We start from the raw sequence: 19,160 nt of genomic DNA on the forward strand, positions 1-19,160 counted from the left end.
TAGATATTCCCAAAAGGGACTTTCCTGGTTTCTTCCATGCAACTCATTTACTGGTTGAGCTCCAAACAGAAAACTGCTACCACTAAGCAGCAGTCCCTCTCCAGGCTCTGTGCTCTGAAACTGCCCTGTGCTTCTGAGACATGCAGGCCACTTGTACAGCGGTGCTCATTCATGGTCATTGGTGCTCGTTTGTGAGTGATACCGAGGGAAAGGCAGAGATGCTGCATTGCCCATGACAAAGGAGAACAGAAACGTGAGGCTCTGTACTACTTGAGAGAGAAGATATCCTCTGTCCATCCAGCTAGTTCACCTAGAGACAAAGTAGAGAAATGATTTTTCTTGTCACAGGGTTGTACTAGGCTGGTCCCCATCCTTCAGGTCAGAGAGTTGGACACAGATAGAACCAAGAAGGCCTCAGCAGGGGTTGGGTGTGCTGCCTTATCTTTCTAGCCCCAACTTTCTTATTGTAAAAATCATCCTGTCATCTCTCTGAGGAGAGTGTGAAACTCAGAACAGGTGCTTAACTGATGGCAGACCATTCTTTTACTTTTTTGTCCCAGTGCAGCCCAAAGTATTCCTTCACTATAAATTATCCGAAGACCACCTAAATGTCACTTGCTCTGCCAATGCCCGCCCAGCCCCTGCAATATCCTGGAAGGTCGCTGGGTCAGGAATGGACAACAGTACTGAGATTATCACACACCCCAATGGGACCACGTCTGTCATCAGCGTCCTCCACATCAAAGACCCCAAGAATCAGGTGGGGAAGGAGGTGATCTGCCAGGTGCTGCACCTGGGGACTGTGAAAGACTTCAGTCAACCTGTGAACAAAGGTAAGAGAAGGTGGGCAAAGATGGCTGTGGTCACACTTGTGCACACACCTGGAAGGTGGTGATTGCTCTGCGGAACCTCCCGGCCTCTTAACAAAAGAGCTAATAGAGGAGAGAATGGGTTAAGTAGGGAAAGGAAAACAGAGTTGAGGGAGCCAATCAAGCCAATGTTACTTTGGTAAATGTGCCACAGTGCCCACGTACCAAATGCTGAGATCCATTCATTCATTTATTCTTCCACACTAGCATTAACTGTCTGTTGTGTGCCAGGCTATTTGACAGTGAGCAAGACTCAGAGAGCGTCTAGTCTACTAGGAAACACCAAAGTGGCTGAGCAGTTGTAAAACTGCATGTTAAATGCTTCCATAAGAAAACTATGGTGCACCATGGGAGGATTGCAGGTGGGAAGGAGGGGTATCAGCTCAATCTGGGAAGATTAGAAAGATAATACATTAAAAGCTCTTATTATATGGCAACTACATAAAACATGTTAGCTATTATTATTATCTAAATGTTTTAAAATAATATGTCATAAATATAAAAACAACATGTCTATATTTAAGAATAATTTTCATTGAAAGCTTACCTCTGGTAACAATTCATCACAATTATTGTTTTATCCTTTTTTCCTCAACAGCTTCCTCTTATAACTGTTTTTCCTCTTTTTCCCTTCAATGTCTATAGGCTTTTGGTTTTCAGTTCCACTGCTCTTAAGTATTGTTTCCCTGGTAATTCTTCTGATCTTAATCTCAATCTTACTATACTGGAAGCGTCACCGGACCCAAGACAGAGGTGAGTTATCACAGAAAGTAGAAAGAAGGAAACAAATGATTTCTGAATGATAACTTGGGGTCCCATGAAGATGTAAATAAGGAGATGGCAGCAGTGTGTTTTGTTTGTTGTTTCCAAAATACATAAATGTTAGTGGTATTTTAACATAACCCTCCAGCATCATTTTCTTGCAATTGGACATTAAACTGGATGTTTCTGCTTTTGATTGGCCGAGATTATATAAAGGCTACTTGTTTGGTAAGTTGAGAGGAAGGGCTGAGGAGAGGAGAATGGAAAATGTTTATCTGATGACTATGAAATCATCTGATGACAGAACCAGAGAAAAAAGCTGGACACCCATGCTATGTTCTTTCTATCCATTAGTGAGAAGAACAATCTCTTCTCTTTTTACAGTATTCGACAGGCCCGCTATTCCATTTAAGAGACTGTGAAATTGTCCGAAATGGTCAATAATTAAGTAGTAATTTCTGTGTTATACTCTCACTACGTCTCAAACATTATAAGCAGCATATAGGTGATCCATACTTATAACTATGTCATGTCATTCTGCCCGTAATAGACTATTCCCAACCAGTGTCTTATGAATACCAGGGGGCTCAATAACCGTTCATTAAAATAGTGAATGAATACATGAATGGATAGAAGGGTAGATTTTCAAACTGACTTTTTAAAATTTCCCTTTTCTTATTGTAAATTCAGAACCTCATAAGCACTGAGTCTAAAACATTGTGAGACATTATAAAACTAGAGATACCGTGGAACAAGAGGAGTCAGCTAGAGAGAGAGAGAATTAAATTTCTTTGGTTTCTGAAGACAGTCATAATTTATTAACGCTCATGCAAAGCTACTTTTTTTATGTTGAATGTGGTGGGAATTTCCTAGGGTGAAGGGGTGATAAGGGAGTTTTCTCCATCTCAGATGACTGAAAGATAGAGAAGGAATAATATGTTAGCTTATTTTAGAATGTCTGTTAAAAACCTCACTCAAGCCGAAGCCGGTTTGGCTCAGTGGATAGAGCGTCGGCCTGCGGACTGAAGGGTCCCAGGTTCGATTCCGGTCAAGGGCATGTACCTGGGTTGCGGGCACATCCCCAGTAGGAGATGTGCAGGAGGCAGCTGATCGATGTTTCTCTCTCATCGATGTTTCTAACTCTCTATCTCTCTCCCTTCCTCTCTGTAAAAAATCAATAAAATATATTAAAAAAAAAAAAAAAAAAAAAAAAACCTCACTCAAATGCAACCTTTATTTTTTTTTCTTTTCATTTTATGTCTCATAGACTAATATGTTCTAGGTTTTTTGAACACTTAATTTTGCATAAGACTTTTTATAAATACCAGATAAATTCTTGTGGTTTTATAAGAAAAGTAACAAATCTTGTGTCAATTACCCCTTCGCAGAAGTAGATCAAGGTATCTATTCTGTCAGAGAAAGGAGATTGCAGATCAGCAAGCCCATAGACCTCGTTAGCAGTTTGCAGAATGTCAGAAGCAGAAAGCTGATCCTACTTCATCCAAACATTTTACTTTTCCAGTTAGGAGCTGAAGCCCAGGAAAGGAAAGTTGATTTTCTTCCCTGAGGTCACACAGCTAGTTAACCGCAGGCTTAGGCCTCCCTGGGCCCCTTACCTTTGCCAGAATGTTCTCTCACTCACGGTGCCCCAGAGTCCTGACTCGAAAGGCACTATGTTGCACTTGTTTTCTCTGTGCTTGCTATTACTGCTGTATTCTTTTGGAAAGTTTAAGCAGGAAAGTATAAAGTGTTCACGTTTATTCCTAAAAGTCCCTTTTGGGCAAGAATCATAATACAATCTATTCAAGCTCAAGGTGAATTCCACCAGTAAGGGGCATTTGCAAAAGAATTGTCCTCTGTTCATTTAACTAAGTCTTGGATTTCCTGGGAAATATAATTGTTCACTGCCTTATCCAGTTCCTGAAACATAAGAGCTAGCTTATCTCTGTACCCAGGTTTTTTCTCATGTATGAAATACAGTAGTTCCCCCTAATCTAAGGAGGATACCGTCCGAGACCTCCAGTGGATGCCAGAAACCACTCATAGTACCGAATTCTGGAGGTTCTACGTTTTTTCCTATACATACTTACCTATGACAAAGTTTACTTTATAAGTTAGGCACAGTAAGAAACTGACAACAATATCTAAAAATAAAATGTAATAAAGTTATGTGATGTGACATTGTTAAATAAATTAAGGGTTACTTGAACACAAGCACAACAGATACCTGCTGCTGCAGTTGATCCAGATAACCTAGATGGCTACTCAGTGACTAATGGGCAGGAAGTACGTACAGTGTGAATATGGTGGCCAAAGGGACAATTCATATCCAGGATGGAGTAGGACTGTGCAAGATTTCATTACACTACTCGAAATGGTGCAAAGTTTAGGTAGTAAAGGGTAAGGGGGGGTCAAATGTATGGTGATGGGAGGAAATTTGACTTTGGGTAGTGTACACACAGTGCAATACACAGATGATATAGAATTGTACACTCGAAACTTATATGATTTTATTAACCAATGTCACCAAAAAATTTCATTTAAAAACTTATGAATTGTTTATTTCTGCAATTTTCTATGTTATATTTTAGACCGCAGTTGACTGCAGGTAACTGAAACTGTGGAAAGCAAAATCATGAATAAAATGGACTACTATAAACAACTGAACCCGTATTGAATCTTGTAAGAACTAGGATGGCCATTTACTGACAATGTCTTCGTGATATAAGGGACAATTTGGTTAATTTCACTGCATGTTCAGTGGCATATTTTAAATGATTGGAATTTTTGTTTGATTTCAAAAATTTTAGCAGCCAAATCACTTGATCCCATAAATTTAAATAGCTAATCAAACCACCAAGTATTGATTATGCTTGAGACTTAAACATTCAAGGCTAAGGAAATACTGGTTTAAGATCAAAATTTAAGTTGCACAAAGTTGGAAGAAGGGAAAGAAAATCAATTTTTATTTCTTCAAGTAACAAATTCTGTGATAAATGTTTCAATTTGCTTCCCACCTTTCTTTCCTCTTACTTTTAGTTATATTTTTCCTCCCCCCCTCCCCCATCATCTCCTTAAAACTTAAAACTTACAGATGAGCAGGGAAAATGTCATCAAGATTCGTGCCTTGACCTGAAAATGGGTGCTGTAAACAGAAAAACAGGGGGAACTGAGTATGTTTGTATGTGTGTGTGTTAATGCATGTGTGTGTTCAGTTTGTGGAGAGGAGGACAGGAATGATTTTAGTTCTTGAACTTATTGAATACTAGAGGCCCATGGTATGAAACTCATGCACTGGTAGGGTCCCTAGCAGCTGCCGGCTGCAGGCCGGGTACTCCCTCCCTTCCCCTGGTCAGCCCTGCCCGCTGGTCGAACTCCTGGATGAACTCCCGGTTGAGGGGAAAATTTGCATACTACACTCTTATTATATAGGATAAGTAGACAAAGAATGATCTCCATGGAGTTGATCAGTAGGAAGACAAGTCTGGTAGGTAAGGAAATTATATGAAGTAAGGTTCAACTCTTTGTCAGGTAAAGTTTATTTTAGATCAAAATCACTTCTTGATTACTCACAACAGCATTAGCAAATTTATAGTTTTTGGACAGAGGGGTAATCTGTAAAAACTGCTATTATTTTATGGAGAAGTTAGACACTCTTTACTTTTCTTGTGGTTCTGTATGATGCCAGAGAGTATGATTTTGATTTTTCTTTTTTTCAACAGCAAGGCTGCATTCTGAAGGAAGGTGTGATGAGTTAGAGGCAATTTCTCTTTGCTCCATTCCTGATGGGATCATTGCAGTTACTTCCCATGAGACTGCGACAATAAGATAATAGGTTAATAGGTTTTCAAAGAACTTTTTTTCTTTTATGAATCAAGTCCTTTGCAACTGAAATAGAAAGTGAGAAAAAATTAAAATTTCCCAGGGAAAATTTCCACCATTCTACAATAGTTATTTCTTTTAAAATCAAGTTTAGATCATATCTTTGTCCCTTCTATATATACTACAATCAAGTTAAATTGGGGCTGAGAATGACCTTTTATTTCTCATTAATCAATCCAAAATGATTACATGCTTCTCAGAAACAAAAACATTACTTTGAGGCAGATCATCATAGACAATCGCCTAATTTTGAGTTAGCAATTGTGTTTTGTTTCATTGAGTCGAGACTAAACTGGAAAACAATAGAAAATTTAGACAAACATATGAAGTGCATGTTCCAAACATCACTCTTTTTTCAAGAATATATCTATTTAATGTAGAAGTGTTTTTATTTTACCCACATTTTCTACATAATTACCTTGATTTATTTCACTTCACTATACAATAACCTAATATATAAGTGGGCTCTTTGCAATGATAAAAATGGCAATGATAGTTAATTTCTCCTATTGATTATGTTCCTTTCTCCTATTTTAAGCTTAATACTATGTCACATAACAGAGATGACCAGTAAACAATTTGTAATAGTGAAATTGATGATATGTTGTAAAGGCAATACAAAGAATATTTGTTTAAAAAAATAAGAATCTTTGCTTTGCTAAATAATTGTATGTATGCTTTCCAGATGAGGGCTGGATGAGTGGTAATCCTCATCCCTACCCCAATTTCCTCATAGTTCTAAGAAGAAAAAATGCAATGCTTTTATAAGAAAGGTGTTATGCAACTTTTATTGAACTCCTAGGTCAGAATTCCTGGCTTAAATTTTGCATTTCAAAGCCACTTTTTTTTTTTCTATAAAATTTTACCCTTGATGGGTGCCACCCATCATATACAAATTTCATGGTATAATCTGGCTACAAACTTATGACTAACAGACCCTTAAACTTGGGCATTTTTGCCTGAGCCATTCTTGTCTTTTGCCACAGACAGCTCACGTTGGTAATAATAGCAAAGTTCGGATATGCAGAAATTTTTCAGGATTTTGTAAGAAACACTTAAGATTGAGAGATACAGAGTGATGGTGCCAAGATAAAATTCCAGGTCTTTTACTTCACTGTCTACATGTTTTGTAGGGAGGCCCACGACCTCCCAGTTTCTGTGCTAGCAAGCCAATAGCCTAAAGCAGTGGTTGGCAAACTGCGGCTCACGAGCCACCTGCGGCTCTTTGGCCCCTTGAGTGTGGCTCTTCCACAAAATACTGACTGCTGTGCATGGGCCACGAAGTTTCAATCGCACTGTACATGTGCACCCTTACGTGGCATTTTGTGGAAGAGCCACACTCAAGGGGCCAAAGAGCCCCACGTGACTCGCGAGCCGCAGTTTGCCAGCCACTGGCCTAAAGGATCTCCATTTATCTACTTTCTTAACTCAATGACCATTCTTAACTCAATGTCCATCCAGCAATTTAATGTCCACAGGAAACAAAGCTCAAGGTCTTATGGATAAAATACCTAAATTGCTTGGAATTCTTGAATATGTTCTTTTCCTTTTAGTCTTAAGTGACTCTGCAAACCTTTATTGCCTAGAATTACCTATAGATCTTTTTAAAGAGAGTCATAGTCCCCTCACATCATATTGGGTCAAGAATGTCTAATTCCTTATCTTTGCTGATTAAATCTGCACAAGGAGAATTCTATGATTATTTTCTTAAAATCTATTAAGATCGAAATTATAAATGTGCAAAGTTAATATCTTGATCTTTCTCTTATCCAGAGCCCTAGGAGAGCTGCAGAACCCTGGAAATTATTCTCTGGTCTACTTGAATCTGATGCGGGAGGAAAGCAGGAGTGAAAGGGTCATTCTCCAGGGACCTATGAGAGCAAAAGAGGTGGAAGTAAAAGGCCTAAGAATTTCAAGACTTTCTACTGCCATCTAAGCTAATCCGTGCTTGTGCGAATTACAAGAGGAAGTCCATTTACCTCTCAGGTCTGTTGTAGGATTGATTTTGTAAAGCAATGCAGTGTTGTGCTGTTGAATGGATACTGGACTTAGCATGAGGAGCCACAGTTTGAGACTGTCTTTGGCTGAGACTGGTGGCAACCCCATATTAATCACTATTCAATGAACTTCCACCATGGCATCCAGAAAATTAAGGAGTTGGACCAGATGATTTGCCATTCTGCTCTAAAAACTGATGTCATTCCAGGAGGAGGGATATGAACAAAGGGAAAAGACATGAACAAGAGCAAAGAAGTTGGGAAGGTTAAGGACCAAAGAACTTTTCTGAGATTACCTTTTGCTTTTCTGTGGCTGTTCCATCTCTTCTTCTCTTGCTGTTCGTAGGTCCATGAATCTGTTTCCTTGTCACTTAGTATCCAATCCACTACCTGCTTACTGCTTTGCTAATAGCTGGTCTCTCTAGAACCCTTGGTTTCACTGCTATTCTTCATGTATTTCTGTGACATCACAATGAAAATTGGACTGAATTTATTGTGAAACAACATGGCAAGCTTAACTTTACTTGCCTATTTTTATAGCAGAATAAACATTGTTAGTCTTAGACAGCAGCTCACATTTTAAAAAATGCATGCACTCCTTGCCCATTTGTCTCATAATATGACCCAGCCCTATTTTAGGCATTCTGAATTCAGACTAGTACGTATAATGAAAATATATTATGAATCCAGGCATTTAGATTTCCTAAATAGCAGTTGGCCAGTTCAAATGCTTTGTCTCTCCTAGCTTCTTTTCCTATGAGTTCACTTTTCACAGTAGCAGTGGATGCATGTCTGGGTGTACAATTCCCTTTGTTCTAAATATATTGTTTTAACTAGTGGGAACATTTCGGAACTCTCTAATAATCATAAGGCCAAATTAGTGACTTTTTCAGTATCTTTGGCTTTCTTGTCTCTATCCAGTGACCTAGGAACTAAAACTTAAGTTGTTTTCACTGTTGAATTGGATATTTATATATTTAGTAAGCTATTGAGATGTTATTTAATTCTGTGTTATTTCTTACATTTGTATAATATGCTGAAGAATTAAAAGTGTGAACTCTAAATATTTGGTTTATGATATTGTCTTGGGAACTGTGGAAAATGTAGACATTAATGATAAATTAATTGTATTTTTCCTCTGGGTATGAAACCTTGTGCTCCCCTCTACCTCTCACCCCTTAAAGATGCCGTGGACAGATGTCCCTGATCTGGTCAATAGGCTCTTTCAAGTTGGTGCCTGTGTCCTTTAGACATGACCTGGTCAGGTTTGGAGCACATCCTTATATGTGTACTTCCTGTTTTGCTTTTAGATACCAACCTTTGCAAACAGATAACCTCACACAGTTTTGAATTTAGTAGGAATTACCACTTTGTTCCTGGTTTTGTAATATTTCTGGTATCTCAGCTGCCAGATCAGGCAGGATAACTTAAAGCGGCAGTTCTCAAATATTTAAGACCCCTTTCCACACTTACAGACATTATTGAGTACCCCCAACGAGTTTTCTTGTAAAGTGGATTATGTCTGTTGATATTTGCCATATCTGAAATTAAAACATACATTTTAAAAAGAAAAATGTACAAGCCCACATTCTATGAGTCGTCAGAGTGATGTCAACATCACACTTCATGTAGCTTCTGGGAAACTCCACCGCACACTGGTGAGAGAATGAGAGTGTAAAAGGCAAACAATGTGTTGGTGTGATTGTGACATACTTCTGACTTTATGGACCTCCTGAGAGGGTCTCAGGCACAATACCGAAGACTGCTCATCACTCTCATCATCGCATGTATATGGGCTTCAACCCGAAGCTTCTGTGCAACCCATTGCCCCGCCCCTGCCCAACAAAACCCAAACCTTGGCTCCCTTGGCAGCAAAGCACAAGCCTTCCAGGTGGGCAAAGGGCTGGAAATGCAGGGAACATGCTCACTCTTAGATTCCAGCTCACCCTGCACCCTGCGTCCTGAAACCACCTTGAATCTCACATTCATCTTCTATGGGCCTTGGTTTTCTCACCCGTAAAACAGGGACACTTGGCTCAACGACACAGTAAGAGTTGTTCCAAAGCTCAAAGGAAGAGCAGGTAGACAGGGAACCAGCATTTGTTCAACACCTGCTATGTGCTGACGCTTAGCAGACACATGATCTCAATTATCCTCAGGCCCTCCCTGATGCAAAGGAAACGCCCCATTTCATGGATAAGGAAACTGAGGTCCAGAGGAAACCTGGGCCTGAGTGGTTTCAACATTCATGAGCTTGGCATTACTCCTTGAGGGAGGGGTATAGATGACTCCCTGAAGGACCCTTGCTTAGGTGAGAAGCCGAGTGAAGAGCTGACCAAACCTACCAGGCTTGACCAAACCAGCCAAGGAGGGGCTGAGATTGACTGGCAGGAGCAGAGTGTGCAGGGGCCCAGCCTGAGGGCCTGATCAGAAAAGAAGGCCTGGCCTAGCCCCAAGGAACTCAATTCCTCGTCCACTAGGCACTCAGTTGCCCTCCACAGCCCCTCCAGGCCCCAGGGAGATGCTCTATAGACCAGAGGCACTGTTGTAGAACCAGAGAAAGATGGCAGGAGCAGGTGTGCCCCACCCAGCATCCCAGGGGCAAGGCCAGCAGGGTTTGTGGTGGGACATGGTTGAGTTCTGGATCTCAAATAGCAGGACAGTTGGCAGATGACACTAAAGAATATCCCCAGGGATAACAACCCTGGAGAGGACCAGGCACTGGGCAGACACCAGAGAAGGCCCAGGCAGGGGATGGGACTATTCAGGCCAGGGTACACTTGGATGGCCACTGCCAGTGAGGACCGGGGGTGCCTGCCAATAGTACCCACACTTTCCAGGGGGTTTATGCTGAAGGTCAGGCCAGAAGTGCCTTTGACCCTGAAGGTAGATGAGGCCCAGGACAGGCCAAATGAGGACTCAGGGGATCACAGCTCTGGCCCTAAGCAGTGCTGACCGCTGATGCTGCTGGGTGGGGCCACGGCCACCCAGACCTGGGAAGGAAGAAGCCTTTAGAGTCTGAAGGACAGTAGGTTCTTGTTCCAGACTGGCCCCTGAGGGGCAGGCCTCAGGTACTGGCCTGGTGGGTTTTAGTCAGAGCCTCAGTCACTGTGGTGTCTTTGGCTGCAGGACCCAGCTCCGGGTCCTAGGTCAGCCCAAGTCTACAACCTTGGCCACTGTGTTCCCATCGGTGACTTGCACCCCAGCAGTGTGCCAGTGGCCTGGAAGGCAAATGGCAGCCCCGTCACCAGAATGTGGAGACCACCAAGCCCTTGAAACAGAGCAACAAGTACACAGCCAGCAGCTTCCTAAGCCTGACATCCGACAAGTGGAAATCTAGCCCCAGCTACAGCTGCCAGGTCATACACAAAGGGAGCACCCTGGACAGTCCTGAAGATTGTTCTTAGGATCCTGAGTCCTCCCACCCTTGGGGCCCTTCCGCAATCAGGCACCCCTTTCTCCAGCTCCTCACTATTCCCCTAGGACCTCTACACAGGTCAGCTTAGACTGGGCAAGTCTCACTCTCTCCCAATTTCTACTTCTGCTTAATAAAGATCTAATCATTTATATACAAAAAAAAAAAAAATACTGAACACTGCTCACTTAAAATATAGGCAAAGGAGACCACCTTATGAGATTTCGAGTCTTTCTTAAAGGAAGAACTCCTTACTAAATAGCTCTCTGTCTGTGAAGTGCCTAAACATTCCAGCCATTGCCTTTCTGAGAGTTCCTCTTAAACTGCTGAAAGTAATAGGACTAAGCCTTCTTCAATCACTAATAACTGGATTTTAAATTGGTTTATTAAATGCATTATCAGTTGCCTTGAAGGATATTGAGAGGTTTGAATTTAGAATAGGTAGGTTTTTATGGACAGGACTTGGGAGGGTCAAAGAGAATGGAGAGAGAAGGAGGAAGGGATGACTCAGAGCTGGCAGACCCCAGATGTTTGTGGAGCGCCAGTCTTGCCCTCTGGCTCCTGTTCTCTCATTCCTGGGGCGGGCTTACCACATCCTCCCTACTTATCTTAAAGTGGTATTTTTTTTCTGAATTGGAAAGCAGCTTAAGCTTTGCATATTCAGACTGGGAAAGTGTAATTATTTGAGTCACTTAGAATAATAACACAATCACGTAATTGTCTCATTAGAAAAAAAAATAGAAAAATTCCAGATTGGTGGTAAACCTATTAAGAGACAGAGAAAAGAAAAAAGAAAACTTTTGTGCTTAAATAAAATTAAAACTGAAAGTGAGGATTTCCAAGAGGGGAGAGGTAAAAATGTATTAATCACCAAGTAGATAACATTTCATAAACACAGGTTCAAAGAGGGTGAAATCCATGTTACAACTAGGGTTCATTGGGCTTTGGTTAAAATAGTTTTCTTGGACCAACTTTCCTCTATTGTTATTCTTAACTTACCAGAAAAGAAATTTTACTTTTTAAAAATAAAGCTTCCTAAATTAATTCTCACAACTGTAATGTTTCTCAAAACATTCCAGATTTGACCTCAGTCTTCCCACCACAGTTGCTCAGGTTAATGAGCTTGCACAAAGTCATGCAGAGCTATTATTTGATTCTAAGCAAGCCAACTCTTGTGCAAAAATCATATTCATTTGAGCCTTGTGAGGTCGGGAAGGTATTTAAGCCCATTTTGCAGATATGAAAAATGAGGCTGACTTTCCTCAGGCTTCCTGCCCATGCCTTCTCTGTCCTGTTTACTCATCCTGTGGACTTATCTCACATCCTACTTGTCAATATATCCTGTTTGCTCTGTCAATACACTCAGACTCCACCTCCTACTCCCAATCCTACCACCTGGCCTAAACCATCATTGTTTCTCCCAGATAGTTGCTATAGCTTTCTAATTAATCTCCTGCTTCTGCTTTCTCCCCCTTATAATCTATTTTTAATACTGTTTTAAAATAGAATTCAAGACAAATAATGTCATTCTTCTGCATAAAATTTCCAAGTTCTTCCCATCTTATTTAGAGTAAAAGCCAAAGTATTTACACGGGCTTTCAATCTCTATGTGATTGTGCTCCCTAACACTCTCAGAAATATTCTTTCTCCTAATCTTGCTCTGCCAACCACACTAGCCTCCTTGCTATCTCACCTGCACACAGACATGCTTCCATCACAGGGCTTTTGCACTGACTCTTTTCTCTGTCTCTCTGCCTGGAGTGTGTGTGTGTGTGTGTGTGTGTGTGTGTGTGTGTGTTTCAGATAGTCACATAAACCCCATCACCATCTACCATGCAATATACTCTACTTGTTTATTTTATTATTTGCCTCCTTTCAGTGGTTCTCAACCTTCTGGCCCTTTAAATACAGTTCCTCATGTTGTGACCCAACCATAAAATTATTTTCGTTGCTACTTCATAACTGTAATGTTGCTACTGTTATGAATCATAATGTAAATATCTGATATGCGGGATGGTCTTAGGTGACCCCTGAGAAAGGGTCGTTCGACTGCCAAAGGGTCGTGACCCACAGGTTGAGAACCGCTGCTTATACTGTAAGCTTCATGAGGGCAGAGAATTTTTTTTAATCTTCACCCAAGGACATGATTTTTATTGATTTTAGAGAAAGGATGTAAGAGGAAGAGTGACATCGATCAGCTGCCTCCTGCGCTGCCCCAACCAGGATCAAACCTGCAACCTGGTTATGAGCCTGACAAGGAATCGAACCCGTGACCTTTTGGTATATGGGATGATATGCCAACCAACTGAGCCACACCTGCCTGGGCAAGGGCAGGGATTATTTTTTATCTGTTTGCTTGTTTGCTTTTCTTGAGTGCCAAATACAAGCTGTCAATACATATTTCTTGAACAAGTACATTTTATGCTAATACATTACGAAAGGGAGGAATACAGTCGCCTTTGCATTGAAACACCCTTCCTGCCTGTGGGAAAGTGTGATTGAACTAGAGAGGAGGAAAGGGACTTTTAGAAATTGGTGGTCATGAGGCCTAGAAGAAGCATGATGAATTTAGAGCCAAAAGAATGAGGTTTGATTTCCATTCCTGACATTTAGTAATGTGTGATCAGTTACTTTGTCTCACTGAATTTGCATTTTCTTAATTATAAGTTGGGTGTGCACCAAGGCTGTCTTACCGAGGGGTTGTAAGGCTCAAGTGCAAGTTAATGTCTTGAGGCATGTGTGCTCTGTGATCCCAAAACTCCCACTGAAATAGCACAGGGCTGATATCCTTCATTGCTTTCCAATTCCTTCTCACCCTCACAGTCAGCCTCACCCTTGTCCAGACATAGACATCAGACGTGGGGCTGAAGAGGAGGTAGGAGTGCTGGCAGTGGGAGCTGCCTTTGGCTGAGTAGAGATAAAACCTGCTGGGCCTTGTTCCCCAGAACGCCATCCAGAATGATTTGCTCTTTCTTTGCATTGTGGATAAGGCAAAAGGAATAAAAGTTAATGTTCTGGCTATTTAGCATTTGGCTTTCTGAATAAGGTTTTGCCATCTTGCTCTGGAGTATAAATAGCCATAACCTGCCATCCGAGATGGCAGAGGGCCCTCCAAAACACTTAAAGGGAAGCCAAAATTGATTTCTCTGAATTCTCTCCTTAGAGTTATGCTGCTTTACCATATCTGATGATATGTCATGCTATTAAAACTGTGCCAGAACTTGAAAGGCTCCAGAGAACATAACAGATGCTTTGGTGCTTTCAACTAAAAAAAGTTAGTCCTGATAGTGGAAAATTCACCTCAAAAAGTTGGAACTCAAAAGGGAGTTATGTTTTTCTGGGATTTGCTTTCACTTTTTAGTCCAACAGCAGAAAGGCACTGAAGCCCAGCTGCCCAGATGAGGTACTTGAGATACCACATGATTCTGTGTCTGCTGTTTAGTCTGTATCTCGTAACATCCTAAACTTGTATACATGTTGGCTTCCCTTCTTATAAATCAAAGACAATATTCTAAATATCTCATGTAGAAATAAATCATGTGATGGCTTTACTTGCTTTTAAGTAATATATTAGTTAATAGACTAGATGGCTCTTCCGTCATAAATAGCAGGAAACTCTAAAATTTTGGTGATAATGAGCAATCTGATGAGAGCTCATTGATCCTATTGTGTGGATGGGAGTGCACCGACCTGTGTTTGTGAAAACCGACTAAAAATATCCCATGTCTGAGATTTTGTTACCTTTGGATTCCTCTAGTATTTTTGTGGTTTCCCATCTTACATTTAAGTCCTTTATTCATTTTGAGTTTATTTTTGTGTATGGTGTAAGTTGGTGGTCTAGTTTCATTTTCTTGCATGTATCTGTCCAATTTTCCCAGCACCATGTATTGAAGAGACTGTCTTGACTCCATTGTATGTTCTCGCCTCCTTTGTCAAATATTAATTGAGCATATTGGTTCCGGTTGATTTCTGGGCTCTCTGTTCTATTCCATTGATCTATATGTCTGTTCTTGTGCCAGTACCAGGAAGTTTTGAGAGGAATCCAAAGGCAACAAAATCTCAGACATATGCCGAAGCAATTTCTTCATCGATACACCTCCTAGGGCATTGGAAACTAAAGGGAAAATAAACAAATGGGACTACATCAAAATAAAAAGCTTCTGCACAGCAAAAGAAACCATCAACAAAACAACAAGAAAGCCCACTGCATGGGAGAACATATTTGCCAATGTTATCAGCAATAAGGGTTTAATCTACAACATTTATAGGGAACTCATACAACTTAACAAAAGGAAGATAAACAATCCAATCAAAAAATGGGCAAAGTACCTAAATAGACACTTTTCAAAAGAGGACATTCAGAAAGCCAAGAGAAAAAAAAAGAAAAGAAAGCCAAGAGACATATGAAAACATGCTCAAAGTCACTAATCAACCGAGAGATGCGAATCAAAACAACAATGAGGTATCATCTCACACCTATCAGAATGGGGATCATCAACAAATCAACAAATGAAAAGTACTGGAAAGGATGCGGAGAAAAGGGAACACTTGTGCACTGCTGGTGGGAGTGCAGACTGGTGCAGCCACTATGGAAGACAGTATGGAGTTTCCTCAAAAAACTGGAAATGGAACTCCCATTTGACCCAGTGATCCCATTTCTAGGAATATATTCCAAGAAACCAGAAACACCAGTCAGAAAGGATATATGCATCCCTATGTTCATAGCAGCACAATTTACCATAGCTAAGATTTGGAAACAGCCTAAGTGCCCATCAGCAGATGAATGGATTAGAAAACTGTGGTACATCTACACAATGGAATACTATGCTGCTGTAAAAAAGAGGAATTCTTACCATTTGCAACAGCATGGATGGAACTGGAGAGCATTATGTTAAGTGAAATAAGCCAGTCAATGAAAGAAAAATAACACATGATCTCACTCATTTATGGATAATAAGGACCATTATAAACTGATGAACAAAAATAGATACAGAGGCAGAGCAGCATCGAACAGACTGTCAAACTACAGCAGGAAGGCCGGGGAAGGTTGGGAGGAGGGAGGGTAAGAGATCAACTGAAGAACTTGTATGCATGCATATAAGCATAACCAATGGACACAAGACATTGCGGGGTAGGGGAGGCCAGGGGAAGGTCAAGGGGGGAAAAAAAGGAGACATATATAAGACTCTTTGTAATACTTTAAGCAATAAAACAAATTTTTTTAAAAAATGCAGTGTATAATAAAAACAATAATAATAATCCTAAAATACAAATAAAAATAAAATAAAAATATCCTAGAATCTTATCCCTCCTTTTTGCTTGAGCCAGTGGGTTTCTGCGGTTTTCCAGGCATGGTTGGAACCCCTTGGGTAAAGGAAATGCTTCTCTCTACTTTGCCTTACAGCTAACTTTAATTTACAAATCCCTTGGAAAGAGAGAATGCATTTCTTGATGGAACTTCAAGCCTGTTAACTTGTATTTGACATGACTGGGCTTTATCCCCAAGGTGTCATCAGAAGCCATTGTCTTGTATAAAAGGCTAGCTACAGTTTGAGGCCTAGAGTCTCAAGAGTCGATGGACATTAGTGCCCCTGGGTAAACTGAAACCTCCTGATGTATATCATGGAAGAGACCATGGAAGAATCATAGAAATTCAGAGTTAGAAAGGATTTCAGAGGTGAAGACACTGAGGCCTAGAAATGTCAGGTGACTCACTGAAATCACACAAGCACTTTACCAGGATAGATGAGAGAACCAGGCAACAGAAACTCCCAAGGTAGCTACAAAGACTCTTGTGTGGCCTGACAAAATCTGGTTAGGGTACTGATTCAGCAGAACAAAACTATTTTCTACATTTATATATAGTTTTAGAACCTCAGCACTTACTGGAACCCAAAATTTTCCCAGACTGTTTCCCACTGAATGAGGATCAAAGCTATTTCCATCATTGTTTTTTGACAGACCTCCAGCTTCTTTGGCAGTGAACAGGTAAACATCTGGTTTGATATTCAATATGTACAGTTCTGGGGAATATGCTTAATTCTGGGGAATTCTTTCCTCTGTCTAAAATAATTTTGTTTTCAGCAAAGCTATTTTTTTCCTTGTATCTTACTGTGAGTGAGAAAGAGAGAAACACATTCTTGGGTAAAGAGAGGAAGTTTCCAGATATATCAGGTTAAAAACAGCAGGAAACCCCAAGAACCAGTTATAAAGCTAACACTTACGAAGCCAGACTTGAGTGAATTTCCAAGCACTCTCATTGAAAGCTAAACATATCAGAGAAAACATTTCAAAAGTGACCAAAAAGATGAAAAGAAAGAAAACACGTGATTTCACAAGTTTGGGGCTCATGCTTGGCTTGGCTTTATTGAACAAGGAAATGCAATAGAAGTAATGATGTTAGTAGTTGAAGTTTGTGATAATTAGACTCTATACCAATGAAGTATTAGTGACATTACATTTTTCCTTACTATGTTATACATGTCTTTCTGCCAGTTGTATTTATGGTAATAAGAACAGCCTTAATCAATCAATAAAGAAAAAAGTTAATGTTTAAACTACTACAATAAACCCTCGATTTTGCGGACCACGATTTAACATACAAAATTTCTGGTCAATATTTCATATGTGAAAATTAACACCCTGTTAATTTTTAAATGCTTTTAACCAAGATTTTCTTATAATCACATTAACAGGTTATTTCTTGTTGTTAACTGTAATCTACATATTTGAATTCAAGAGTCACCACTCATAACCAATGCTCAGTGAATGATAGCACGTGATCATACCGCATCGCAAGTGGCAATCAGTCTGGTCACAGAGCATGACTTCTTTCTTTTAAAAAAAAAATATTTTGTTGATTTTTTACAGAGAGAAACGAAGAGGGATAGAGAGTTAGAAACATCTATGAGAGAGAAACATCGATCAGCTGCCTCCTGCATATGTCCTACTGGGGATGTGCCCGCAACCAAGGGACATGCCCTTGACCGGAATCGAACCTGGGACCCCTGAGTTCGCAGGCCAACGCTCTATCCACTGAGCCAAACCGGTTAGGGCTATGACTTCTTCCTTTCTTTCTTTCTTTCTTTCTTTCTTTCTTTCTTTCTTTCTTTCTTTCTTTCTTTCTTTCTTTCTTTCTTTTTTTAAGTTTCAGTTATTGCTAGTTAAAGGAAAGCAGCCTTTTCCAAGGGCAACACAGTGAACAGAAGGTCAGAAGAAAGCAGGATGTGGGCCTCTCATAAGCTCTTGTTCGGAAACCTGAGCTTGAGGAAAGAGGGCCCTCCTGGGAACTCAGGGCAACTGGTCAGCAGAGGGACGCTTTGGTGGGATGGAGCAGATCTGCAGCCCACTCTGGTCACTGGACCGGTCTACATGGGCTCTAAGGCAATTTCCACCTGCCTGTTGGTTGACATGATTAACACTATTATTATCATTAACTTAAGAAATGATGCATGGAGCCAAGAGAGTAGCTTATTTAGTTGGATTCTGAATTACAATCAGAAAGTAGTCTTTATTACGTGTGACCATAATTTCATTTTTCTTGGAGTGGTTTTGAAGGAAGGTGAGGTCATTCTGGGGGTCAACTTCACTTGTGATGATCCGGGCCTTCAAGATGAAGTTGTGCATGAGGTTGGCATACTGTGCAGTGGTGGGATTGTCTATGGTGTTCTTAATGGGAATGCCTTCTGTGTTCACCACAATGATTCCCTGCACTCCCTTCTGGCTCTGAGGATGCTTCAGTGTCTCCTCCACCTCTGCCATCTCAGATGGATGGGTTAGCTCTGCCAGGACGTGACTTGCTGCAGCAGTTATAACTCAAGTCCATGTTCCCATGTGCACTAAGCCATGCCCCAGTCATGTGCATTTGTTTACTCGAGGTGACTGGTGAATCCAAGAATCTACTTGACCTATTCAGGATAAATCTAAAATTATAGCAACACATACAAAAAACTTTTCTGTGAAATTAAACTTTTCATACATATTTAATTTCAATTGCACAAACTAATTTGTCAATTTTTTAGCATACACATTTGCAAAACCTACTTTATTATATATCAGACTTTTCGCTTTCACAGACAGTCCCTTGCCTAAATTAGTCCTTTAATTCGAGGTTTTACTGTATTGTGGAAATATTAGGCAACTCTTGCCAAGTCTCCGTCTCCTGATGTAATACCTACACAACTGTGAGATTATGAGGATTAAATCAGAAGAGTTGCTGGTTATACACTGAAAACT

General features: G+C 40.4%; 1 protein-coding gene and 1 pseudogene across 7 annotated transcripts in view; one reads left to right on the forward strand and one right to left on the reverse strand.

Annotated features, from left to right (window-relative positions):
• The window catches only part of LOC139003832 (OX-2 membrane glycoprotein-like), a 31,879-nt gene extending 16,444 nt beyond the window's left edge, over positions 1–15,435 (forward strand). For 4 of the 7 annotated variants that reach the window (XM_070406174.1, XM_070406178.1, XM_070406177.1 and 1 more), the window contains 4 exons: positions 561–833; positions 1,515–1,622; positions 5,354–5,466; positions 7,287–15,435. In XM_070406174.1, coding sequence (XP_070262275.1) covers positions 561–833; positions 1,515–1,622; positions 5,354–5,463 — 491 coding nt within the window. In that variant the 3' untranslated portion in view covers positions 5,464–5,466; positions 7,287–15,435. Of the gene's footprint in view, positions 1–560; positions 834–1,514; positions 1,623–4,222; positions 4,805–5,353; positions 5,467–7,286 lie in introns of those variants that run through there. The other 3 variants (XR_011470305.1, XM_070406175.1, XM_070406176.1) reach the window with 3 other exon arrangements.
• Positions 15,436–18,293: 2,858 nt separating this feature from the next.
• On the reverse strand, positions 18,294–18,838 carry LOC139002153 (dynein light chain roadblock-type 1 pseudogene; annotated as a pseudogene).
• Positions 18,839–19,160: the final 322 nt, after the last annotated feature.

The sequence above is a fragment of the Myotis yumanensis genome, unplaced genomic scaffold (genome assembly GCF_028538775.1).
Source record: "Myotis yumanensis isolate MYYU_CA2020_CCGP unplaced genomic scaffold, mMyoYum1.0.hap1 SCAF_2, whole genome shotgun sequence".
NCBI classification, from domain to species: domain Eukaryota; kingdom Metazoa; phylum Chordata; class Mammalia; order Chiroptera; family Vespertilionidae; genus Myotis; species Myotis yumanensis.